We start from the raw sequence: 27,485 nt of genomic DNA, 5'->3' as shown, positions 1-27,485 counted from the left end.
TGTGGTGAGGCTGACAGAGGAATCCTGGTTTTGTGTTCAGTGCGCTATTAGGGCAGCTCCAGTGGGATGGTTCTGTCATCACGAAAACATCACTTCGCGCAAATTGTTCGTTGCACGTCACAGAAAGCTGGCCAAGCATGTTACAGCGGCGCACAGACGTTTCAGGTTCACCGCCTAGCGAGAAATGCGGAGCTGCCGCTGCGTGACCAAACTAGACACAATCACAACGATCGTTTCCGCTAACTCTTTTACGAAAAGGGCAATGAGCGAATAAAGGAAAGCATTAGAGGGGTCATGGCAAGAAAACGTGGTGTGATGCAGATGCATGGAAAGGAGAAAATCGAAAGAATGACAGAGGAAAAAAGGGTAGCTGTTGCTCAATCTTGTGCAAAACGGGAGTAACACGTAGAGGTAGAGGTTGAAGGAGACTAAACAAGTAGCACTCGGGTGTGTTGACACATGGTGAGATGTGCTGTGCCACGCAGGAATGTGCACTTACTGCTCCACACTGTCACCGAGAGCATTTTAAAAATGCACTATAACCGGTATTTCACTTCGCGCGATCGCATGATAAGCGGTATGACTTTACATCGAGTCCTAAGGGAGGCAGACCACAGGCTGGTAAAAACCACGTTACAACCGGTCTTACACTAATAAGCGGTCTACACTGTAAAAACATGTCAAATACCACATGCAAATCTTAGCTTACAAATCACTTTATGAACAGCTCCCTGGTGTGAACATGGTTTGTACAAAAACTTCACAACAGACTTTTCGGCCAGAAAAGTGTTTCTTTGGTTACAATATTGCTTGTTGCATAGACACTGGCCATTTGCATCAATACATCATTATCAGTTCGCTTTTCTGATCCCCACAGGAATATTTGCAATTAATTTATTCCCTACTTTGATGCTGTAAATCAAATTAACACTTTGCCACCACTGACCAAAGCTTAGAGGAAAACTTGGGTAATTTTGTGTTTAACAGCTTGGAATTCACACTGCACTACTGTTAGCCACACCACCTTCCCCAATTTTCATTCTGTCCCCATCTCCTTGAAAGAACCAATTTCCCAAACTAATTGGAATAAAAAAAGAAAAATGGGCAAGAGAGGTTCACTCCAAGCCGCGGCTCAACAACTAGCAAACCACTATATTCCATCTCACATGCTGCTTGCAGCACTGAAACACCTAAAGCTCTTTAATCCAACCAAGGCTGCAGGAGCCCAGCAAATTGTCCCTGAAATACTTCTGCAGCGCTGAACTATTTTTCAAATACAATCATTGCTGTAATTAAAAAGAACACTGCCTTTTTCTCTGAAAGTATAATGATAGTTTAATTCAATGTTTAAATTAACAGAGAAAGTCAGCATGAACATAAGCCCGCTGTGCCACCATTTGCAGCAAACATGATGCCACCAGTCTGCTCACATCTCCCAGGTGCAGACTGCATACCAACTCCTTTTTCTTCCCAGTGACAGAGTGACTAGTTTTGAGATGATGCTCGTAGAAGAACACATTCATGCAGTGTTTAATTGGATTAGATCGCAACCACTAGTGAGACGAAGTATAGACACACTTAGACATTGGCAACACTATGCCTAGAACTGCCATTTAGTAAAACCTGCCAATAAAAGCAATGAAAGATAAAAAAAAACAGCTAGCGAAGGAGGTCACATGTAGAGTCTGATACTGTGCAGTAATATCTGTGCTGCCCTGGCCATCACTGCCAGATTGCCTGTTGCCAATCACTCTCGTGTGTATTAGAATGCTCACCTCTCCCATGGTCGGTTCATCTGCCTTGTAGGCATCCAGTCTTTGATACAGCATCTGAGCCAGGTCCACGTTGTGGTCAAAATCACTGCAAAGATGATGCAATAACCACACTTGTAGGTAGGTAGGCAGTACTAGTATGAAATCTAAGAAGTGAGGCCATACCACCAAATTGCATTTGCATTTGATATGCAATGCTTTCTAATAAACCAAGCTTATTTATATACTGTCAAGTCAGACAAAAACCTTTCACCATGAAAAGCAGCCGACCACACCTTTGCATGTCAGAGAGCGGACTTGGGTGAGTAAGGCTCGTGCATTTTGTGGCATTGTCCGTTTTGAAGCAAGTAGGGCTCGTCCAATAAAAATTTTTGTTCCGCTCACGAATAGGTACTAAAAGCAAAACTGCTGCGTCTCCACATCCTGTGATTATTGCACTATTAAATTAGAACATCTGCTGCCCCTGCTGATGCAAGAAGCTCATGAGCAAATGCTGCCTTTTTGCTGGCTTGAAGAAGCAACAGGCCCCATACTGAGGCTCCAATTGAAGCCACTAGCAATTAGGTATGTCACTAGCAGGATTTCTTTGCTTTACTTTCAAGTTGCCACAGAAGGTATGTCAAGGAACACATCATTCCTGTGCTAGGTATGTGAAACAAAAAAATGTGTAATGAGAAACGCTGGAGTGTGCGGGTATAATTACAGAGGATGTCCAGCCACACCTCACCTCCTGTACCGCAGAGACGGGTATTCTCCCAGCGTGGCACAAAGTGTTGCCACCTGCTCCGCAATGCGTTCTAGGTTGGAAGTGCGTTCGCTGATGCGGTTTGGGTTGTAGTAGAATTGGAATGTCTCTGGAGAGTCCAGTGAAAAGACCTGTAGAAAAAGCATTTCAGGCCACAATGAGTCTTACAGAATGCAGTTAACAAATGCCCGTACCCTCCCAAGCTCAGGTACACACAGCTGCAGCAGGTGTTGCAGCATCAAGCTACCAGGAGCACAAGTTAAAATACTGCATTTATGGAGTTAATGAATATATCTGCTAATTTGTTCATTAGAATATAATTTTTTGCTAATAGATTCATTACTGAAAAAAAATGGGCACTCATTGAAAAGGTCTGCTAATAAACTTTTTGCTTGCTGCTCTCATTAAAACCGAGCGGTATTGGCATAGAGAAGTGGCTGGCACCTTTTAGGCCCAGATAAGAGGACAAAACATTAATCTCTACATTCCTACACCGAGGAAGCCAGCCAGCCAGGATTGCTCAATGCAGCAGTGAAAGAAGATTCCTCATCTGCAGGTCTGGAAACTGCCCAGAATACCAATTAAAAATTGTTACTGCCGCACATCAAAACTTACAGAAATTCATGCTACAACAGCTTATGACATCTATAGGGTAAAAGCTCGTTAATTTGACCACCATTAATTCAGAATTCAAATAATTCAAACTGGAAGTGCAGGTCAGGCCGATGCTTATGTCTATGGCGTCGAACGCTCGTTAATTTGGATATGGGCAGTCCTCACTCCAGTTAATTGGAAAGCAATTGCTTAGAGGTACGACCCGTACACCCAGTGAACACCAGAGCCTCAATTGTATAGAACAGTGTTGGCACGCATTTCGTGTGTATTATGGCAGGCACGACTACAATCAAGTTACTAATTTCTGGAATAAAGCTCAGTCACACAGTTTTGTTATCCTTAACTTCACGACATCTCGCTGCAGCAATAAGGCATGTAATGTATTGGCCAGTTGTGCTGTTTCGGACACTGCTTGAAATGTCACTGTTTTAGAATGGCAGCATGCTGTTCTAATGCCTGTGCATTATCTCTTACGTGCATCCACATGCTGCTAGCGGTAAGGTTGAAGCTGCGCACTGGACATGCACACTTTCACCACACTGCGCCCTTAGCTGCGATGCTTCACCACTTTGAATGTGCGGTGAAGCATCCTCGAAACGTGGCGGGGCTATTTTGTGAAGAGGCACCACTGTTACTGTGTCGCACTGCAAAAGGGGTAGCATAGGTCTTTACCATCTTGGAGAACTTCTTCCAACGTGCCTGACAGTGCGCACAAAGTAAAGCATATGACGAAATTGGTAAAATCCGTTGCTCTCACTTGGGTTTCATCTTAACCATACAGGAGTTCATTGAATAAAATTACTGTGATCCAAATGGTTTTTGGAAGTTTTTTTCAGAACCATTCAATAATTCAAACTTTCAGCTAGTTCGGAAATTTTTCCTGATCATTTGAAGGCTAAATTAATGAGAGTTTGCTACAGAGGCTGCCAACACAGTCATGCAAAATTATGAAGAAAAAAAAGTTAAGGATGTTAAGCAAAAACTGCCTCAACAGACCTGACTTTCATAAGGCAGAAAAGCAATGTTGACTTCCTTTAGAGTCTTTATTACTTTTGCCAGGGGTGATTTGCATATATCCGTGAACAGGTCATCTGGGCATTCTGAAAAACCAAGCAGCACTGTTGCATGAAGACGCAGCATTGTTTTATGAAGACAAAAAGTATGCAAGCTAAGCAGTGGCATAAATAGGCCATCATGGGCTTTCTTTTACTCACTTTCTGTGAAGAAAATATGCGCACACCGGTACATGTGTCGGGCTGGTGTAGGGAAGTCCGACATCAAGGCACGAACTGACTATAATGTAAAGATAATCACAGATCTCAGAATATTGTCACTGACAAAAAAGCAAAGCTGCCACTGAAATCACGTCAACACTATGGCAGCTAACAGCCACTCAGTGCTTAAAGATAGTTTGGTTTGGTTTATGGGGTTTAACGTTCCAAAAGACTCTGGCTATGAGAGACGCCGTAGTGGATGGCTCCGGAAATTCCGACCACCTGGGGTTCTTTAACGTGCACTGACATCGCACAGCACACGGGCACCTTGCTTTTCGCCTTCATCGAGAAGCGGCTGCCGTGGCCGGGATTCGATCCCGCATCCTCGGGCACAGTAGCACAGTGCTTAGCAAAGAAGCAACCACTATATAAAGGAAAGCTATACACACTAGGCCTCCATCTCCATTGTGTATTTGTATGCGAAAAAACACTTATGGGACTAGTGCTTTTGTTTGTACAGATGCCAAACATCATAAGATCCTGCAGGTAACATGCTACATAGATATTCAGAAGAAACTATACAGTTACCATTTCAGAGGTCAAAAAAGAAAGCTTTCAGTTTCTCTCCAGTCATTACCCTGTAGCACCCAAAGCAGGGGGGAAGGCTGGGGGAGAGGGGGGAGGGGCAGCAGAGGTTACCACATAGAAAAAAAAAAAAAGTGTTCATTAACACAGAGCACTTCTATCTGGTATAATAGTATGTTCCAAAGTGGTGTCAGCTGAGAGGGACACTGCAGTGGAAGGCTCCGGCCAGGACAGAACCTGTCCTTGAGCTCAGCAGTTAGGCACCCTAACTACCGAGCCATTGCAGCTCGGCATGCTTGAATTTCAGTCAGCAGACTCCCCAATCATTTTGACAAAGAAGTGTTCACATAAGGTCAAGCTTTGATATAATATTTATGAATTTTTGGAGTACGCTCTGTACATCTAGAAACATCTGAAATCGGTGTCCCTATTAATACTGGTGTTATTGAGGAGCATCGTGTATGAGAGTTTCAACCGTTATCTCCTTTGATGGCAGGCAAATAGTTCACAGTTGTGCTTGTTTTTCATGTAACTTACACTGTCCATCCTTCTGAATCATTTCAAGACGAACCTGGCAGCATTCCTTTGAATTTTTTTAATATGCTGAATGACCATCTTCAAAGAATCCCACAATATACAGCAATTTTCCAAAGTATTTAGGCGGTATGTTTTTTTTTACTTTGATATGCAAATGCCTCAAATTCCTCTGAATAACATTCGGTGCCCTACTAGTCCTGCACACCAAGTCATCAATATGTGCGTTCAACGAACACTCGGATGACACCATTATGCCTTAAGATATTTATACGCAACCATTTACATATTTAATTGTTAAGCATATAACGCGAATCAGTATAGGTTTTTGTTTGTTGTAAAACAGACATGAACAGCCTTTTTAACTTTTAAATCAATCTCCAAAGTGGAACACCATGACTTAATGCACGTTATCTGTGTTTTAAGCGTGAAGTATCCCTGTTACTGACAAGTTTCAGATACACAAGCTATTGTTGCCAAAGAACTGCAGAAAGGATACCTGAGAATAAGTGCCCTAAGAGGTACTATTTTGATATGCCAAGAACAAGAATGGTCCTGAAACCAAGCCATGTAGATTACCTGATGTAACATTTACATAGCCTGAACTTTCCCATTTAATACAATAAACTTTTATCACTGAAACAAGTAATGTACCATAATACAGTTAATATATATCACTTGCAGCTTGTTAACGAGCAGTGAGAACGACACAGTATCAAATGCTATCCCCCCCCCCCCCCTATATTTCATCGAAATTCATGGAGGAAGGAAAGCATAGGAGAGGCCCACGCTATCTGAGGTGCATAACAAAAAGTGTGACAAGTCATATGCTTTGGCGAGGGCTACCAGGATATAAAAATGTTCGGAATGTAGCCCCTATATATAGCATTGAGCGATTTTGAGAAAGCATTTGACTCATTCAAAACCTTAACAGTCATGCAGGCATTGCGAAATCACGAAATCGGGGTGTAGATGAGCCATACATATGTGGAAGTAGTATAAGACATCCACAGTGGTTGCATACCAACCATAGTCCTTCATAAAGAGAGTAATAAAATTCCAATAAGCGAGAGTGTTAGGCAAAGAGATAGTCTCTCCAGTAATATGCACTGCTTGATTAGTATTCAGAGAGCTGGATTGGGAACAGTTAGAGATAAGGGCTAATGGACGATACCTCAGTAACCTGAGATTTGCTGACACATTGCCTTGCTGAGTAGCTCAGGTGACAAAACGCAAAGAATGATTATTGACCTAGACAGGCAAAGCAGAATAGGTCTAAAGATTAATATGCAGAAGACAGAAGTAATGTTCAACAGCCTCGGAAAGGAACAGCAGTTTGCAATAGGTAGCGAACAGCTGGAAGCGGTAAGGGAATATGTTTACTTAGGACAAGTAATAACTGCAGATTCGGACAATGAAAGGGAAATAACGAATAATCAAATTGGGCTGGAGCACATTCGGCAAGTACTATCATATCATGAATGGCAGGTTACTAATATACCTCAAAAGGAAAGTACAGTCAAAACTCGATTTAACGAAAGTCCCGATTTAACAAAGATATCGTAATTCCCCCTCAGACGCCCATAGGATCCAATGCTTTGACTAACTCGTAATAACGAAATCAATTCCATGATCTGTCCCGATTTAACAAACCTTCGAAAAATGAACGCGGAAAGGGCTATTTTTAGTGTATTTTGTGGAGAGCACCCCAAAATTTATTGATTGCGAGCCAATGGTAACAGGGTGGGGCACCTTCGTTTCGCCGTTTTTTTTTTTTTTTTTTTCAAACTGCACGGCACAAAATGACATTTATAATGTTTAGATGATGCCAGTGGTAAAAAAAAAAATTGTCATGTCACATTCCAATGGGCGATGTTGCACTTCAATGCTTTTTTTGTGGCGTGCTTCATGTGGTTTATTAGCCATTCGGCTTCTGCGGATATTTCCTCGTGCCTTTGAGTGCATCAGCTTGTCAAGCCTACAGTGCTGCGTAGCACTTCAGACTTACAAGAAATCTGTGCGGTCATTGCTCACAATACGCACACAGGCAAAAAATCACTGACTTCTTTGCTAGAAAATAAATTTGTAGTCCTCTCGGGCCCTTCATGATGAGTAACAAGTTTTGTTTCTTATGTGCTAGCGGCGCCAGTCATTTTTGCTCGCCGCATTTCATTTTGGGAGCATTAGGGCTTCGCAAGTATGATGCCGTGTTAGCTTTTTGGATACCGCCGCACCTTATAATCTAATGCACCAAATTATAGGACCAAGAAATGCCTCACTAAATTTAACGAAGTTCCCGATTTAATGAAATAATTCACGGCTCCCCTCAACTTCGTTAAATCGAGTTTCAACTGTATATGACAGCTTCATCTTACCAGTACTCATCGTGGGGCAGAAAACAAAAAGAGTTCAACTGAAACTGAGTCACCCAGAGAGCTATGGAATGAAAAATGGCAGGTGTGACATTTAGAGACAGGAAACATGCCGAATGATTCAGGGAACAAACACAGGTTAATGGTATTCTAATACAAATCAAGAAGAAGAAATGGGCACGGGCAGGCCATGTAATGCGAAGGCAAGATAACCGGTGGTCTCTAAGGAGGGAATGCAAGCACAGCAGGGCGCGGCAGAATGTTGGGTGGGTGGATGCGATTTAGGAAGTTTGCGGCGATCAAATGATGCAGCTTGAACAGTATTGAATTAATTGAAGGAATATGGAAGAGGCCTTTGCACAGCAGTAGGTGTAGTCAAGCTGGTGATGATGATGATGACTGGGATTCCTTGGTCACGCTTCATCTCGTGCCATCTGCATCGCCCATACAGACGTTGACAGAGCTGGCCAGGTAGAGTTCGGAATTCACATTTTTATGCAATATTTGCAATTTGAGGATAGCACAAGAATTTGGAGGTCTACAGTTAAGTGTTGGTATTCATTGTTACGCTTTTCATTCATTCAGCATGCCGCCGTAAGTAGTTCTCGAAGCCCAAGGAAACTGGCAGCAGCCCGGCACAGTGAGAGATGCAAGATCACCTGCTTCATGGGCACATGCGCAAATGTGCTGAATGCCACAAACGCGTGACCAACTGGGCGAAGAACAGCCTTCCCGTCTGGCTTCAAGAAGTGTGATGCAACAGCCTCTCCTTAATTCTTTCCCTCCTCCTTATTGACACCCGATGCTGCCACAATAACATTTGACCAATTGGATAATGCAAGACAGCCCCTTGCAAATCCTATGCCATTCTCTCACTGTATAAGATATGTACAGCCGCCCTGTTTTTTAACAATATAGCGCGAGCATCGACTAAACTGCTGGTCAGCACCTTACAACGGCGATAAGCGTGCAACACGGCGAAAGTTCGTGCATGCGCAAGAATGTGGAACGTCGCAAACAGATATTGTGGCAGGGCGTGTGTCTTTGTGATCCGAACAGCGTAGCAGAAGACGCTCTCTCTTCGTGCGCGTGCGCGAACTCTCGCCGTGTTGCACGCTTATCGCCGTTATAAGGCGCTGAGCAGCAGTTTGGTCGACGCTCGCGCTATATTGTTAAAAATCAGGGCGGCTGTACAAGGATTTTACATAAAAGCAATCCAAAGGTGTTCATGGTCAATAATGAATGTATGAATGAATCATCATTACTCAGGTATGCTAGCAATGCAGGCTTCAACATGCTTTCAACAGTAGCAAAATTTCGAAGGGACTTCAGTACTTGCAGACGAAGTGGTATACCTCTGTCACACGAACACTTCCGAACTTCCGATCCTCACTGAACTCGATCTGCATTGAGGTTTTCAAGAAGGATTGAAGCATCCGGTGCTATACGGGCATTTTCAATGAACATTGAGAAATTTCCTTCGTGTGCACTGCGACGCCAAATGTTCTGCCGACAGCCAAAGCACGGTGGTCTGTCATCAGCTGTTGTCTGCCGTCAATCGCAATGAGTCTCAAAAAGAAACGAGAGATTGGGGTAATGATTGCACAATTTCAGCGTACACAGCAGCATTTCGCTTTTGGTACTTCAGGTCACCTAATCTATCTTCCCAGTAGTCAATGAGTGCTGCAGTTTCTCTTTCGCTCCTAAGTTTCACCACCGACGCAGTCGATGATGACGTCATCTTTGCTTCCACTAGCGGTGAACCGTGGTGTAGCGATTATAAATCTAGCTCAATATAAAAAGTTTAATGTTCTATGAATGTTCATGCATTTTAATATGTTTATATGTTATTATATGCGGTTCAATTGCATTCATTTGTTTTCAAATTTTAGAGCTCGCTGATGACAAGGGTGTCGACAACCACTTTCGAGTGTGCTTGAAGCGATTGAGGAAGCAGCTTCGAGTCAAGCAGTCTCGAGCTTGGTTGCAATTGAAAGTTGCCGTGTGACAACCTCAATCTGCATCGAGTTGAATTCATATAGAGTTCGATGAGGATCGAAAGTGTTAGTGTGACAGGGGGGCAAACTTGACAAAGGGTAACATAACTAGGCTTCCTAGATTGCAAATGCACATATCAAATGAAGGCTCTGAAATGTCTAAAAAAAATGGTCCTTCTTTTTTTATTAAACAAACAAAAATATACCATGTCGCATAATTACGCTTTGAAATACTAGTTCACGGAAAATGTAAAAAATGAAGAGCAGACCTTTTCTGTTGGGGCGATAAGATACACAGCTTCAATGTTTGGCAAAGGTTCTCGCTTCTTGTTCAGATCTTCAACAACTGCACACACACACACAAAAAAAAAAAGAATAAACAAGCTCGTTAGTAGCTCACTCCTTACCAAGATGCCTTATGCAATAATACGAAATAAATTCCATACAAAGCTCCCCAGAACTGGCAACACTTTACACAATAGTGAAGGATGTTACATCAAATACTCACTCGTAATTCCTTCCGAAGCGAGTTCGTGCATTTTGCAGCACGCGGATATCATCCGCATCCCCAGCTGATCAACCACAAGAACCTTCCATTCTCCCTTTTTCTTGACTGCGCGAATAACATCGTTCGTGATTTCTGAAAGAAGCGAGGACACACGAGAGAAATATAACAGTTGAAAATGCGATCTTCCGTGATCTGCTCTTCATGGGTCCGAGCAATGCGGACCTATGAAGGACTACAGTAAGCTCTCAGTTAAGCATGAAAGCATTTGTTTTTTCCCCACATGCACCATGACGTGCCTAGTTCAACGCCAACAATACATGCACAAGCAATGGGCTGAAATTTGCCTGCAATGCCTTCTGTGCGCAGGGCGCGACGCCTTGTGTGAACATAAACAGCTGAGACAATAAGGGAGAATGACGCAAATGTAATGCCATGACCGTCACGTCTCTCAAGAATAGATCATCTTGGTCTCGTAATTCACAACATTCTGAATTCCGTGCCGACACTGATCATGCCAGCAAACCACAGAGGGACCTGAGGGAAGCTCCGTCTTTACAGCCACGAACACACCCAACTACACGGCGAAACTAACTACTTCCCGCGTTTGCGATTCTAAAACTCCAGCAACAAAATTGAATGGCATGAAAGAGCACATAATACGCTCGATGTCTACGTTCACGTGGAGGTTGAGTAGTGATTACACTGAGCAGTATGCCACTGATCGCACTTTATTATGTGGGCGTCCGTCAAAGATGCAACAGAGCCAAGATGGGCGTGAACTGCTCCGGCGGTTTTTCACACAGCGGCCTCAAGCATTTGACAAAACTGAAAGGAGGATAACTACTGCCGAATAGTGATCCTTTGTTGATGCATACAGAGGACCAAAACAAGCATATTTTTCTCAAATGAAGAGCAAAGTTTACTCACTCAAGCCGACGACACTCTTCAGTGCCATTACGGTGCCCTACTCGTCGTATCGTCAATAATGCGTCACACATCTGCGTCAAGGAAGCTTTCGACGCCAGCGAATCAGAACGCGAGGTGGCCGGTGCAGTAGTATGCTCGGTATGCTCGTAGTTTGTTACTGCACTAGGTAAAGTGTACAAAAATAATTTGCGTGCAATATAGGCCATTTTTGAGGCATATTTTGAATAGAATATTTTTTTTGCATGCTTAAAAATAGGTTAATGGCATATTAATTTGTAACAGTCGGTTTTCTCGCATGCCGGTAGGGTACTCAGCGACTCAGCCTCAGCGGCATTGGGCGGCGTAGTCTGCCTTGGATAGTGGAGCGAAAATGTGCACTGACAAACGCTGAGCTAAACAACTTGTTTTGTTTTGTTGAGTTTTTCTGCTGCTATAAGTATAGCATGTAAATAGGTGCCCACTGCATGGCACGTTTCTGTTGATATCCTGATCAAAGAAAAGGCCTGCTTTCAATTCAACTAAATATCTCTAACTTGGCGCTTCCTACGACTTGCGCTTGTCCAACTTGTCCCTCGGGCGTCTACGAACTACTGGCTACACGCGCTACACGTGCTTTAGAGACGCGGTTAGAAACGTTCGATTTTCTTGTCAACAGCGGGTTCCATCTCTTGTGTGTCCTGTAAATGAGTGCCGATCATGAATCTTTTGCCGAAGACATCATCAGAATTCGCCAGTGAGAAGTACTGGAACGAGTTTTTCCGAAAGCGGGGAAAAGCAGCGTTTGAATGGTAAATTTTCGCTTTTCTCGTGCTAGCGTCACGTTTGGTCTTCGCGTCGCATGTATGTTGGCATGCTCTTGTTGCTTAATATCACATTGTTCTTTTCAATTAGGTATGGGGAGTATTGGCAGCTCGCAGGGACAATATGCAACTACCTTAAGAAGACTGACAAGCTCTTGATTGTTGGCTGCGGCAATTCGAGTTTGAGTGCAGACCTCTATGACAGCGGGTACACAAATAATGTCAGCATCGATATCAGCGACGTGGTCATCCGCCAAATGAAGCACAAGTATGCTAAGACACGACCTCACATGCAGTTTCAGCAAATGGATGCGGCTGAGGTTTGTCCTCCTTGTTGTTTGCTTCGGGACCAAACCTGGTCGTGTGAGCGCTCGGAAGTTCTCGTATAGTGATATTCGATTCTTAGCAGGGCCTTCGATAGGTGTGATGCACATATTTGAGTTGTGTCGACATACTCTCTTCGCATCTGTCTCTTGCAGATGCAGTTCACAGATGAAGAATTCAGTGTTGTGCTGGACAAGGGGACAGTGGATGCTCTGACTCCGAACAGTGATGAAACTACAATCAAGAAATTGTCTGCAGTGCTTGCTGAAGTGTCCAGAGTTCTCAGGGTTGGCGGCCGATTTGTGTGCATTTCGCTGCTGCAGGCACATGTCTTGGAAGCGTTGCTCAAATGGTTTTGCGCAGAGTAAGAAGTTTTTTTACCCCAACGCTTCTCTAATTTATCATGTTCTGCTGTTGTAGATTTTCGGAATTCTCACCTCTTAGTCTGGTAGCCCATATAATCACCTCACCATATTTTTTTCTTTGCATTTTTCAGCCCTTCTTGGACTTGGGTAATTCGAGTTCACCGATGTGCAGATGCAGAAAAGGTGGATGAAGTTGCATCCAGGCTAGTGCTTCCTGTATTCGTGGTGGTCTTCACAAAGCTGAAGCGCTTACAAGGGCTTGAAACAGTTAAGTGCTGTTGTTGGCATTGTTTTGAAATTGTAGGAATGAGGTTTGAATTTTTATGGCCAATTTTACATATGGTACCGAAGTGTTCTGACAAGTTATAAAACATTTGTTACAGTGGCAACATTGGTTTAGGAAGGTTAGAGGCAAGTTTCATGACGTTTAAAATTGTTGGAACATCCCCACTGAGGTGGCTTAGTAATTAGGGTGCTCGACCACTGAGCCATGTTGCCCGTATTTGATCCCCGCCATGGTGGTCACATTTCAGTGCAGGTGAAATGCAAAACAGCCATGTACTCCGTGATGTAAGTGCAAGTTTAAAGAACCCGCATTTGTCAAACTTAAATGGAGCCCTCCATTACGGCATCTCTTGTAGGCTGAGTCGCTTTGGGTCATTGCTACAATGTTTCAGGACTGGTCTTCCAAAGATCACTGCCTTCCTGTGCACTAGCAGATCATGTTATGGTGAAAACAGTGTTGAAAAGGAATGTGTGTCTCAATTTTAGAAGTAAGCTCAAGCTTTAATTTTATTTTTTTCCTTTTCTAGCTTATAAAAGTTCTCTTTTTAGTGAAATTAGCATCTTTGTTGTTATAATGTGGTAATCTGTGGGTAGAGGCCAAATTCATTTTGTCCTCAGAGTCCCTTTAGAATAGTGTAGTCACCAAATTTTTACTTGCATGTTGTCTGCATTTTAATCATGTGTGACACAACCCTTTGCAGTCCCTTATCAGGCTCCTTCCTCATCAGGACTGTTGACATAGCTGTTCTGGTCAAGCTTTTATGTGACTGAATTGCTTGGATTTTTGAGCTCTGCATAAGCACCATCTTCTAAAGAGTAAACAAAGTTTGTTTTTACTCGTGGCTTTTTCTTTTTTTTACGCTGTGGAACAGCCCTTGTAAACTTTTTTTTCCTTGGAACCTTGGCATATCTGCGTTAGTCACAGTGAAACATCATGTCATTGTTGGCAAGTGTTTTCTGTGGCAAGAATTCAGAAGCTGTGAGTGAATGTGAAGATATTAGTGAGGGAGGTAACAGTATGTCTTCAAAAGATGATAATAGTCATTCTACTGAAGCAAGTGCCGGCAGCAACGAAGAAGACTGCACTGGAGACAGCGGCAATATGCGACCCAATACTATTGTGGGAGCTATTCGTTTTCCTGTCAGTACCTGAAAAAATTTGAGGACACTTTGGCGACTAAAGTGATGAGGGGCGAAAGCCTGAGTGCTGCATTCTGCTACGCGACTGTTGCGCATGTAGCGATGACTGCTGCTATGAGTAAAGCGAGCGACTACTCTTTCACATTCTGCGAGTGCATTTATTTAGTGAATACTGCTTGGTCGCCGCTATTGCGATGCGCGATCTGTTCTGTCAGCTTTAAATGGCTCTCGCGGGCGTTCACATTTCACCACCCTCACATCCGTTTCTCTCACGGTCGGTCGAGGCGTACGCCAGTCACACACATGCAGCTGTACACATCACAGACGGCTCGCTCTCTCCTCACGTGATGCTGCTCTGCCATTTCGTGCGCGGGGACGTCCGGTGTCGGATAGCGGCGTCAGCGTTGGATGGTCGAAGTAGACAATGCCTATATAGGCGAAGTAGACAATGCCTATATAGGCGTCTTAGTCGGCCTAGCGCTGACAGGACCCTTCCTAAATTTGCGCCTGTCCTCAGGTGCAAGCATTTCGGGGAGATGACATCAGCTCATTAACGATGAAATCGCACTCCTTGTATCTTTGCAGTTGTTTGTTTACTGTTATGTGGCTGATTTTACCCGGTGTGTGGCATTAATTATGAATTAATTACGTAACTGTCAGTAATTACTAATTAGCGTTAATTAATTAATTATTGTTAATATTTAATTAGTCATTAATTGATAATTATTTATTTAATCAAGTATTGGTACTTATTTAATTAGTATTAATTAATTAATTAGCAGTTGATCATTGACTGACATTAATGATATTCAATTAGTCATTCATTAGTAATTGATCATTGATTGGCATATGGCCATATAAGGCATGCATTCGCATATACTGTGGTGATGCTCTGTGCTTGGTCGAGACTTCCATGATGTCATCCTGTCTCGACCAATCAGAGCCGCCGCAAAAGCGTGACACTTTTGCTGACGACAACGATGAGGCAATAAAGGCTTTCGCCTTAATAGGGGATAAAGCTTTTTTTCTGGCTGTTTAAAGTTTCAGTTGTCAACAATTTAATTTCGATGAGGATGCAGTAGCTTAACCAGACTAATGATGCAGCGTGCCTACAGTAGTACTGCCACCTGATCGAGCAGTTGGTGGCTGAGTGAGAGTATGCGCTACAAAGCACAGCCCGTCTGCATGTCGTCTGAACTGTGAAAAGTGGCTGAATGAGAGTCCTCATTCTATATCAGGATCCCTGGCCGAAGCAGCATGGACTACGCTGTTTGTAGCGACCACAAAACAAAAATGGTAGGAAGGAAACAGTGTTTATCTGCAAAACTTTCAGTTATAACCCAGTGCTGCACAGGAAAGTGTTTTCAGCAGTAGCACAGGCTGCCTAAACATCCCTATAGACTTGGACACAACGAAATGCCAAAAAGAAAATTTTTCATGAGTTGCTTGCTTATTTTTTGCCTTTTGCGCTGCCTAAAACTAGCAAAGTAGTTTTGGACCAGAATGGCCACAGTGTTGGTGGAAGTTTCAAACTGCAAAGGGTTACATGGAGAATCGCGTCGTGGTTGGCTACGGCTAGTAAAATGTGTTTAGGGTTTTCCTTTCATGCTGTTCTGGGGATAAATTATGGAACGGTAGCATCACAGAGGCAGTCGCAAACCAGTCAGTTAGCCCTGCTCCTATTGGTTGATATGTCCACTAGTCAGGGCTGGCCATAGCTTAGGTTTTTCTTTTTTTTTTGTCTTTATAGGAGCTGGGCTAATTGATCCAATTTGTGACTGGTTTTGTCATGTGATCATAGCATAATTTGGCCCCTGGTTTTAGTGTCAACTGTCAAATGATGACTGTAATGTCAAAGTTAGCATCGGTCACTTGAGGCGTATAAGGGCTGCATTGTAATTGCTGATGATTTTTGGTGATGATGAATTATGCAGCTGACCAAGTGGTGGTGCTTGCTTTATATCCAGTCTTAAAAAAAAAAAAAAAGGATTGTGCTAAAGATTTACGACTGCCTTTGCTAGGGTGTATGCATGTTTACTTCTAGAGTAAATTAAATGAATCTAATTGTGGAATGTTAGTTATTTGAATGCCTTGCTTGGTATTTCTGACTTTTGGCTTCCTTTATATACCTATATGAGTTTGATGTCAGATAGAAAAAAGGGGGGCAAGAATGATTTTCTAGGCTCTGGTCAGGGGGTCATTTCCCGTCATACTATACTCGTACTATCCTGTTGAAAACTCGAGTGGTATAGAGCGAAACTGTGAAACTGTGCTGCGGGGTAAACTTCTATTTTAAAACAGCCTATAACGAATTGCTTGTCTTTATGCATGCAATATCTGCAGTATCTTCATGCATGCATTATTCCCAGGAGGAGAGGGGGGGGGGGGGGGGTCTTCGGTAGGTTTGGAGCTGATTGGCTTGTGGGGTTTAACGTCCCAAAGCGACTCAGGCTATGAGAGATGGCGTAGGAGAACTCCAGAAATTTTGACCACCTGGGATTCTTTAACGTGCACTGACATCGCACAGCACACGGAGCTGACCTATATGGCCGACCTATATGCTCCCAATGAGAAATGGGGGTTGCTCACTGAGGAAGCTTCAGCAGCATTAGGGTAACTGGCATTGGTGTGATCAATTAATAAATGCGTGATAAATTACTACAGGATAATATCAGGCAGAGCCTCAAAATATGTGACATTACAAAATGCATCAAATGTATAACAAGCTGTAAAGTTGCTGCTGAGTTTTGGGATTCCTGCAGCATACTATAAAATACGTTGAGTAATTTTGTGTTCAGGGTTATGAATTGCTTGGAAACAGTACAGTTCAAGAAAGCAGCTATTTTTGCTTGTCTCTTTTCCTTTTTCTTGAGTTGCTCGCTTGTACATTGCTTTTGTATACATTTATGTGTAGGTCACAGAACTGGTTCTTGATCCCGACCTGAAACCAAGACGTGTTCCTGCCTCCACCGTATACACTGAGGTATCTTCTGTGCAGCAGTATGCATTTCTTCGGCATCATATGGCCAGACGGTATGAAACGTGAAGTTGTGCTATTCATATTTCACTCATGTGAACTGCATACCGTTTGGCATGGGCATGTTTCCTTTCTGGAAATGTTTTTATAGGTCTTGAGCTGCCTCTTGAGTGTGGAAAGCTGACAGATTTAACAAGGCAGAGCATGTTACCTTAAGGCCGAAATATGTATTTAATTGTTGCAGTAGTATTAATCAGGCTACAAATGAATGTCATTGCTTTAAAAAGCCATATACATTTTAGGAAGTATGTGGCAGTTGCTTTTTGTTTGCTTTTATTTCACTGGCAACAGTGGTGTGCTTAGCTGTGGTGTTTTGTGGCCGAGCATGTACTTCTTTCTGCTGATTATACAGCTGAATGCTAGGGTGTGAATTACTGTTATGGTGATTTATATATTCACCATTATTTGATCAGCTAGGGACGATCAGTTGTCGAGCTCGCACATGGTTTTGTTTTATGTGCTTGGTGTAGCGAGTGTAAGTTTAAAACTGCATTGTGAAAAGGCAACTATATATACATAAAGTCATGCACTGACTGTTGCAGTGCTAAACGCAAACCTTAAAATGCTTCTCTGTATTGAACCGCTTAATTATTTTTGCTGAAGTTTGGCACACAGACCAGATGGCATATGGCATGTGTTTTTTAGTACCATATTTTGGTGATCTACTTACCTGATTCGATCAGAATTAATTAGAAATTTTCGTTGTCTGCAGAATCAGCAACCCAAAACAAGCAACAATTGCGTAGCTTATGTTGATGGTATTTTCTGGTGTATATCCATGGAATGAATAAATCATTTATTCCTGCAAGTATGAACCAAACTTCATCAACTTTAGTTTCCTTGTATAGAAACGTTTTCTGTGCTTAGTACAATGGAAACAGTCTAGGAAATATCTCCAAATGAGATAATCACAACCTCAAATGTAAAACAGGCTTTCTGACGATACATGCCTGGCTCCTGATGGCGACACTGGTATCAAGTATCTTACAGTTATGCGAAAGCTTCTTGTTTTGGTTCGCCATTACTGCAAATCACAAAGGTTTGTAATTAATTCTTATTGAATTGGGCAAGTTTAGTATATCATCCTAACATAAAAGTTATGGGGGACACTTAAGCTCCACTTTTAAGGATATGACGCGGTAGTGTAGGCTACCAGCTCACATATAAAGCCCCGCTCTAACCAAGCCATGTGAATGTGCCTGCATGGCCTAGGGGTAACGTGAATGCAAGGGTTCGGGCAGGCTGATTCTGATATCACCCTCCCATAAGAAAGGAGAGGACAGAGTTGGCAGCTCCTGCCAAGCATAATGTCGGGCAACCCTACGTCCAGTTAGTGCTGTGCCATGTCAGCTGCCAGCTACTGCCTGCCAGCGCTATGCTTGCAATTTTTCTCTTATAGACCTTATGCAAAATTGCTGCCATCTATCGGCCGCCGTGCGTGTTTCCGCCATGTTCAAGGGTAGCTGCATTTAAGAGTGGCAAGCGGCATAGGGGGTGACGCAGCCAGCTGCATTAATGCGCATTGTTGCTGATAATATCGACATACTGTTGTGCCCTTGTTGTATGCAAAATTAAAATAAGGGTGTAGAAGAAAAAAAGCGGCAAATTACATCTCTTGAGCTTTTTTTTTTTTCTTGAGGCTTGTGTTAATCTGCTCTCACGTGGTTGTCGCGCTAGGCGCACTTTCGATCAATGGCGCGCCTGAGTTATAAAATGTCTTATTTAGCGCGCATTGGAAGATGGCAAATCAGTACCCGGTGCAAAGGCAAACGAAATATATCGCCCATGGTGTGTTAAATTTGCCTTTAGACGGACTGCGCATCGCCTTTTAGCATAAAAGATGTCCAAGAGTGTTGTTCCTGATTTCCTTGTTGCACTAATTCCTCTCAGCTTTTAAGGTTTCATGCATACAAGCTGTAAACAGATTTCTCCCGTATGTATACGTCCAGGTATCCGGATAGAACAGGTTTCGGCACTTCAAAGGCGCCAGGCTGCTCTCTTAAATTCCAGCGCGATATTCTAACATCTTTACGCATTCGATTCATCGATGAATTTAATACAGTCGACTACGTCCAGGCTTCAGTTGCTGAGATGTGTCTCCAGAATATGACTTGCAAAAGAAATGACTCAGAGTATATATGTGACAGGAACTGCCCCTACCGTTTAGCTGCTCTCGTCTACCGCAAATTCGCATGATTGTTGTTGCTATAGTGATGGTGATCACCGCGCTGTTTGCTTTTGTTTTATTGGTGTGAATTTTTTTTCTGCGAGTTGTGTGAGGTGCATCGAAAAGGAGTTACGCCTTAATTTGGACCACGCCAGTTTTCTTTTCTCCCATCTATATTACTGAATAATGCTGTTTCTTCGCTTAACCTTCATGGCACGCCATGAAAACAGTGTAATGAGGTAGGGATTGAAACTGTCAACCATTTGATACTATCCACAGCAGTATCGTTTGTAGCGAGCTTTACCGCGCTTAGCAGTGAGGTTTGCTACTGCAGCTATCGCAGTAGAAGCAAGAATGAGCGCACATTTGTCTTCCAACTTTATTGTGTCTAAAAGTACCCAGCCCCATACCTGTATGCATCACATTTTCTGTATGCCCATTGCTTGGTACATTCTACTACTTCCCCGAATTTCCGTTGGCAAATAATGTTTGTTGTTTTGCAAAATGGCAAAAAAAAAAAAAAAAAAAAAAGCAAATCCCATGTATCACAGCTCGACACTGAAAACATTTGTGTTCTTTCAGGTGTCAACTGACTGGACACCCCATAAATTCGGACTTTGCAAAATATTGCATGAGAACGCAGTGCGATTAGTTTTTTCATTCAATATCTTCACAAGCAAAGAAAGCCATTAATTCTCGTTCGTCCCCCCCTTGTTTCACTACCGAGCTCATCCCTGATGTGGACAACGAAAAACAATTGAAATATTTCAAATTCCATCAAGAATTACGGAAAGAATAAGAAAAAATACAGTATTGGAGAGGAAAAAGACTTTGCTGCAAAAACTGCGCATTGCAAAAAGCACTGCTCGAATACGCCTCCACAAAGGAGCTTGACATTGCATCTGGCTGTAAGGCAGACCTCTACTATGTGACTTCGCAGGCAGCAGTATCTGCTATATATTGATATTAAACGAAATAGAACCACAATATGACGGCAACAGGAGCTACATATCTGAGGAGGATCAGCGCGCATGGAATCACGTCGGTGACCTGTCGCATTTCGCCGGCAAATTCACGTGGTTGGGGTTTTTAGCCAGTAATATATAGAATATTGGATCTGCTATATGGTTGATTACACGCTAACAAGATGCATCAGCTGCTAAACGTTCAGACAGAGGATGGGAACAGTAGTGCACGCACTTCACTGGGAACTGTGAAGGTCCTTCAGAGAGCAATGTTTATTAGGCATCAGTTCAGTTTAGGTCAGTCATTCAATCGTGTCCGACTCTTCGTGACCCTATGGACCATGTCACGCCACGCTTTCCGGTCTCTTACTATCTTCCTAGCATCACATAACTTCATCTGCAGCGCCTCGAGGATGCCATCTAACCATCGCGTTCGCTGCCTACCCCTTCTCCGGCGACCCTCAGCCTTTCCCAACATCAAATCTTTTTCCAGTGACTCCTCTCTTTTTATCAGATGACCAAAGTAGCTGAGCTTTAACTTTAGAATTTGGCCCTCCAATGAGCAGTCAGGGTTTGTGGTCGACAATATCGACTGATTTGATCTGCTGGCAGTCCAAGGAACTCTCAAGAGTCTCCGCCAGCACCACAATTCAAACGCGTCAATTCTTCGGCGGTCAGCCTTCTTCACAGTCCAACTCTCGCATCCATACATCACAAATGAAAAGACAATAGCAAAAGTTATACGGATCTTGGTTGGCAGACTAATGTCTGCTCTTTACTAGGCGGTCAAGGCTAACCATGGCTCTCTTTCCCAGAAGCAGGCGTCTCCTAATTTCATGGCTGCAGTCTCCTTCCGGGGTAATCTTGGAGCCCAAGCAGAGAAAATCTGTCACAGCTTCCACTTCTTGTCCCTTGATGTTCCAGGACTTGATAGGGCAAGACGCCATGATCTTTGTCTTTTTAATGTTCAGTTTAAGCCCAAACTTCTCACTCTCTTCTTGTACGCGCATCAGAAGTTTCTTGAGTTCCACATCACTTTCTGCCATTAAAGTGGTATCATCCGCATATCTAAGGTAGTAGGCATCAGTCCTAGATCAAAAAGAAAACAAAAAAACACACACACAAGAAACAACTTTAAGCTCCTTCGTGTACACGTAATGACATCGCAGACATGTTTTACACCCGGGAGCAATATCAATATGTTTTGCACTTTTATGGACGCATATTTGAGTAGCGTATCAAGGAATACCCCGGAGCAACAACGAAGGTTTTGCCATTTGTAGCTACGCTGTTACCACCGTTCGCGAGAAGTTTTGGTGGTGCACTATCGCTTCACGAAGTAAAATTGGAATGTAGGCAGCGTGGACAAGTCAATCGTCTATTATTCGTATTTTTTTGCTTTGAATGCGAACAAATACACTGAAATCACAGCACAAAGCAGACGCAGCTAACGCGACGGCAGCAGCCGTAAGCGCAGGTGACGCACTCAACTCTTGAACATGGCATCGCGTAGCGCGGTTCGCTGAAGGTCCGATAGATGGCAGCAATTTTGCATAAGGTCTATAACACAAGCGAACGACCGCCAATGGCGGATGTTAAGTGAACGGGTCCTTTAACGCTATAGCGTTAAAATTCCAGGCTTTTATGACGCGTAAAAGCTTTTGCGCACAAATAGAAATTGAAGTTGATCGAGACGACATGCAGTGCACAGCGTCAGTGTGTGTTTGAATCTGCGAGCAATAGACTGCAGCGTAGCTGCATTGCTTACCCACTTCCCACAATAGATTCCTGGGTTAGAATCGGCTTTGCCCTGATGCTCCCTTTGATTTTTTTTTTCCATCTTGACCGAGCTTTTGGAATGACCCACTCCATGACATGTGGACTGTGATGTCACACTCTGGCGACCCTATCAGGTGTCAGGCACAAGCAAGATTGTTACTGTGCTCTAACGGTTGAGTGCTTTTGCACTAATGTTGCGAAAGATAAATGCTTATATGACATTTGAGAGAAGCATTTTGTGGTTTCTATATAGCTTTGCAACTGTCAGTATGATTAGTGCACAACCACTTCCGCATTGAACTTTGTTAATAATTTTTAATGTATATAATCCAGGAAAATTGTGCCATCTGAAGCTACTAAATCTGAAAAATGTGACTAAAGAAATGAAAACTAGACCGCTTTAACTTACCGAAAAAAGTTCCTGTTTGCACTGTTTGTCACGAGGTCTAAGAAAGATTTCTAATGCTTGTGGGCACCAGTTTACATTTTCATTGTTTTTAACTTAGAAGAAACTTATTAAACATATTAAATATATATATATATATATATATGTATATATTTTTAAACCCAATGATGGCAAGAGTGGAATAGCTGGATCCTCTTTATTGTCACCAGCTTGGTTTTTGGTGCTTTGCCCCATATTGTATTTGCACCCTGCAGAGAAGCCACTGTGGTAACTGTCTGATTGCTAACGTGTTTCTGTCCTTCATGTCAAGTGCAGCCCCTCCACCCGGGCTTGGCCTGCTGTAATGTTAGCATACATTCTATCGGTTGCTCAACATGCTGTAAATCAAAACTTAAAAAATTGCTAGCACACTTACTGAAAAGTTGCATTATTCAGGAATGTATTAAGCAGGAGAAGAGTGTAGTTTAACTTCACGACACGTTTGTATCGCTCACAATTTCATGCAGAGATGTAGAAAAATTGTACAAGACGAGCATGTGACAATAAAGTTCCACTCAGTTGTCTTTTATTTTTTTTTTTGTTATTTTTCTTCTTTTGTGGCTTCCATTCCTCTATTATACAGTCTCTGCTTTCCTCTGGCACCTGCAGGAGGCTTGAAAGTGGTGATGAGGTCACATTAGAGCTCTGCAGTGCTGGAAGTGGTGTGCCTCGCTACCGTCTCTTCGTCTGTGATCGGCCCCCGGCGTCCTCAGCGCCTATCAAGTTTGCCATCTTCATTGCTCCCCAGGGCAGGTGATTGCACTACCTTTGTGTTTTTAAGATGTGAAAACGAGCACACATACGGCTAAATAGCAGCATGCTCAGGTAATTCGGCTTCCAGCTTCAGTTTTTACCTGATGCTCACTTAGGGGATGAATGCTGCGTTGTAAGAGTGAACGCAGCGGAAGCTTGTCGATACAAATCTCAGGGTGGTGTGAAAAAGTATTTCTGTCATCCAAAATGAGCAAAATCTGTGCATAAATGCATTCTCGTAGATCTGCTTGTGACTGACGGGATTTGTATGCTCCCTGCAACAGTGCTCATGGTGACTACTGCATGACTGGAGATCATGTATCAGCGATGCGTGTGTGCACAATGCTCAGTCCTTAAGGGGGGATGAGGGTCTTAAAACCTTTTTTTTATTTCTTAGCCTATCTTGCTGAAAATTTTCATGGTGATATATCTTTGAATGCTGATTCCAAATATGTATTTAGATTTGAAATACCTCATCTGGACATGAAGATATGGCAAGATAATGTACTGCACATAGTGTCTTTTCTTACGGGCCATTACGGTATTTTTTTAATTAGAAAAAACTGGTTTTAAAAATATGCTGTCATTTCCAAGGGCCTATTGCACATCCTAAGGAAATTTTTAAGGAAGCTAAGGAAATTTTTAAAAAGTCATTACATAGGTCATGAATGAATAACAAAGTTGGGAGAAAAAAAACAATGTAGGAGTAATTAGTTTACATCTGATCTAACTGCTAGTCTATCAGACTTTATCAAAAACAGAAAGCTTTAGGATGTAGCTGAGATTTTACTGAAAAAAATGATACCAAGTTCAATAAAATCCGTGCATGCAAACATTATGAAAAGTTCCATAAGGCAAGGCTTTTTACCAAATAAACAAAGCTGGGAAAACTGCATTCAAAGTTTTACTCACTGTGCCACTTTTGTTTTCCAATCACATGAAAAAATGTAATGCTTTAGCATGCAGCCCAGTTATTGCTAAACACAACGACACCAAATTTACATAAATTTGTTCATGTAATGGCTGTGAAAATCTATGTACGGCATTGGCACTTGACAAAAAAAGACGCTCAGAAAGTCACTTGCTACAGTCTCTGAATCTTAAATCATTCACATAAGTCCTGGGCAGTAGTCTTGGGTTTTGTCAGGCCTGTGCCTCTTGGCCATCTTCTTATTCACCTTTTCACTATCGGTGTGACCCTTATCAGACCTGCACAGCCTCCGTTTATCTTTTTCAAGGCTCCTAAGAATGAGGCACCTGCCAGGACTATAACCAAGCTGCGCTGCAACAGCTCTGCTGGTTGCTGCCATCCCTTGATTGAAGTGAGAAACTGCTTCTGCAACAGCCTTTTGAACAGCCAGCAAAGAGTCATGCGTGTTTTTAGAGCATTGGCTCCAGATGACAGAGTGCAGGCACTCGATGGCATTCTGTGTCATGCCATCTTTCAGTTCAGTTCAGTCGTTCAGTCGTGTCCGACTCTTCGTGACCCTATGGACCATGTCACGCCACGCTTTCCGGTCTCTCACTATCTTCCTAACATCACATAACTTCATCTGCAGTGTCTCGAGGGTGCCATCTAACCATCGCGTTCGCTGCCTACCCCTTCTCCGGCGACCCTCAACCTTTCCTAAGATCAAATCTTTCTCCAGCGACTCCTCTCTTCTCATCAGATGACCAAAGTAGCTGAGCTTTAACTTTAGAATTTGACCCTTCAATGAGCAGTCAGGGTTTATGGTCGACAATATCGACTGATTTGATCTTCTGGCAGTCCAAGGAACTCTCAAGAGTCTTCGCCAGCACCACAAATCAAACGCGTCAATTCTTCGGCGGTCAGCCTTTTTCACAGTCCAACTCTCGCATCCATACATTACAACTGGAAAGACCATAGCACGAGTCATGCCATCTTTATCCTAAAGCTAAGGAAATTTTTAAAAAGTCATCTTTACAGCGCTTCAAAAGGGCCTCGTCGCCCAGCCTGGCAAAAACTGGCTCAAGCGCTGTGCGAACATGGCCTGGCAGAGGGTTCTTGTGTGGTGGAGGCTCCACCTGGTTTTCCAAAGCATGATTGAAGGCACACCATGAATCAACTCCTTGAGGACAGCAACTGTGATCTGGGGCTTCATCTGTTGAGGTCAGGTGCAACAGCGTGGCTTGCACTGCCTTTTTCATGCCTGCGACGTCGTGGCTATGGCTCCGCAAGGCATACCCATAGTAATTGGTGATCTTTTTTATCTTTTCTTGGGTGAGGTTGCCCTTTCCACCAAGAGATTGCCCTTGTGCCTTCTTTTTCTCAACCAAGTTGCGAAGAGCCGTCCCCATCCGCTTGTGGACATGGTTGAGGCAGTCCTTCTTTTCGATGGATATATATCCATACACGCCTTCCTGCGTCAATGCATGAAATGTGCGGCTATCACCATCGGAAAGTATGGTTGTGTATCGCAACCCATTTTTTTCCAAGGACCTATTGAATAAAATCATAGCTGCTTCGGTCTCCATTCGTCCGGCATTGCAGTAAATGTTCTTCATACACTTGTGGTTCACAGCCCAGTCACCGTAACCATCATCACTGGGATCAGGTGCCCCTTGGCACCCACGACAGTACCTCGAAAGCACAACATGGTCGAGTACAAGGCCAGTGTACAGTTCTATAATGCAGCCAACTGCAATATTTGAATTGTGGCCACGCGTTTTTCATGTGCCATCAAATATCACGTCTACATTTCCTGTTGGGTTTAGGAAGTCTTTGTATAAGTCCTTCACCACTTTGACACTTGCTGCTTCTGTAGCAGTAGCAACTGCCTGGCAAGCTTTCACCATGGTGTTCATGTGCCCCCTGTAAGTTTTGTGGTGAAGTCCTCGGTGGGAGAGGTTCATGGTTGCACAAAAATCCGCTAGAGCAGTCACTCCCTTCCCAATACTTTGTATGCCTTTCATCGCCCGCAGATTTACTTCAGAGGTGTAATGCTAGATTTCCCGGGCACTCATGGCGACGAAAAGTGCCGCTCGGCGAAATCGCAATTCGAACATGTGAGCACTTCACAGCTAAGCCATACTCTCTTCTGCTGCATTTCGCGAGTTGAACACTGGCCATCCCACACTTGCTGCAGCTTGTGGATGCAAACAGCTTCTTCAGTATGCTCATATCAACAATTATGTACTCAGTGCCGCGATTGTCTACACTTATACCCGTGTTACACGGGCAATTTCAACTGCCGTTCAGTTAAATCATAGTTCAGCGTTCCAACTGACGATGAACTGAACGGCAGTCGACTGTAGTTACACGGAACATATCGCAAACCTCAGTTGACCCCCAGAATCACGTGATCCTCCACATGCAAGCAATTCTTACTAAAAAAAAGTGCTTTATTTTTAATATATAAAATACTTTGTACAACATTTGCACACCTTATATTATTAAATTGCACATTTTGCACGCGTTTTCTTTTTCGAGTATGGAACAAATGAACTCGACACAAAGCCAAGTCAATCCATTTGAGGTGCGTCTGGCTTCGCTGCTTAATCGTTGTTATTTGGTGCCACTTCGCACGCTTGTGTTTCGACACTCATTTGAGTAAAGTTGCAGGCTGGGACTTGTGTTAGCTAAGGCAGTGCTTTTCATGTGATTTTAGAACGCACAGCGGTTGGAAATGCCGCCGACTCGGTCGATGCGTCGCGTCCACTGAAAGCCGTCTTGTCAGTTGACTGGTTCAACTAGGACCGCCGACCTCAGTTGAACTGAACTGTAGTTGAGACTTCAACTGCAGTTGGCGCTGCCGTGTAACATCGCTAACTGCCTTTCAGTTCAACTGACCGCCAACTGAATTGCCGTTGAAAACGCCCGTGTAACAGGGGTATTACTGTGCTGACGTTCATCAGCTCGAACTTGCGGGAAGTCGCGGACTTCTTCGCCAATGATGTCTTGGCGTTATCTGCGTATTTTTCGCGTCCCGCGCACTCCGCCTCCGTAAAAGAAACACTATGTCCAAACGTTGAGCACGCGAGCTCGGTTTAGCCGCGTCCGTCGGCGCTGAAGCGACGTGCGGAAACGCCGAAGTCGTCGTTAGGCTTAGCTCAGCCGTCTGGGCCCCTTCCGATGACACGGAATTCGAAGCGACTCACTGAGCATCAAAAGTCGATATTTTTGACGGGCTAAGTC

At 43.3% G+C, this 27,485-nt stretch overlaps 2 protein-coding genes across 3 annotated transcripts in view; one reads left to right on the top strand and one right to left on the bottom strand.

The window, feature by feature from the left end:
- Rop (Syntaxin-binding protein Rop) overlaps positions 1 to 11,397 on the bottom strand; it is a 39,010-nt gene extending 27,613 nt beyond the window's left edge. For both annotated transcript variants that reach the window (XM_084588232.1, XM_084588233.1), the window contains exons 1-7: positions 11,270 to 11,397; positions 10,343 to 10,474; positions 10,104 to 10,180; positions 4,347 to 4,425; positions 4,129 to 4,232; positions 2,500 to 2,648; positions 1,776 to 1,860 (exon numbers count right to left, since the gene is read on the bottom strand). In XM_084588232.1, the coding sequence (XP_084444358.1) occupies positions 1,776 to 1,860; positions 2,500 to 2,648; positions 4,129 to 4,232; positions 4,347 to 4,425; positions 10,104 to 10,180; positions 10,343 to 10,474; positions 11,270 to 11,297 (654 nt within the window). In that variant the 5' untranslated portion in view covers positions 11,298 to 11,397. The remainder of the gene's footprint in view (positions 1 to 1,775; positions 1,861 to 2,499; positions 2,649 to 4,128; positions 4,233 to 4,346; positions 4,426 to 10,103; positions 10,181 to 10,342; positions 10,475 to 11,269) is intronic.
- Positions 11,398 to 11,596: 199 nt separating this feature from the next.
- Positions 11,597 to 27,485, top strand: part of LOC146202572 (eEF1A lysine and N-terminal methyltransferase-like) — an 81,166-nt gene continuing 65,277 nt past the window's right edge. The window contains exons 1-6 of the mRNA XM_084588231.1: positions 11,597 to 12,057; positions 12,161 to 12,389; positions 12,549 to 12,757; positions 12,890 to 13,025; positions 17,098 to 17,216; positions 23,186 to 23,329. Coding sequence (XP_084444357.1) covers positions 11,966 to 12,057; positions 12,161 to 12,389; positions 12,549 to 12,757; positions 12,890 to 13,025; positions 17,098 to 17,216; positions 23,186 to 23,329 — 929 coding nt within the window. The 5' untranslated portion in view covers positions 11,597 to 11,965. The remainder of the gene's footprint in view (positions 12,058 to 12,160; positions 12,390 to 12,548; positions 12,758 to 12,889; positions 13,026 to 17,097; positions 17,217 to 23,185; positions 23,330 to 27,485) is intronic.

The sequence above is a fragment of the Amblyomma maculatum genome, chromosome 1, assembly GCF_055883805.1.
Source record: "Amblyomma maculatum isolate TAMU_Amacu chromosome 1, ASM5588380v1, whole genome shotgun sequence".
In the NCBI taxonomy this organism is placed as follows: domain Eukaryota; kingdom Metazoa; phylum Arthropoda; class Arachnida; order Ixodida; family Ixodidae; genus Amblyomma; species Amblyomma maculatum.
The sequence above is the reverse complement of the archived record's forward strand: the minus strand, read 5'-3'. Positions and strand labels throughout refer to the sequence as shown.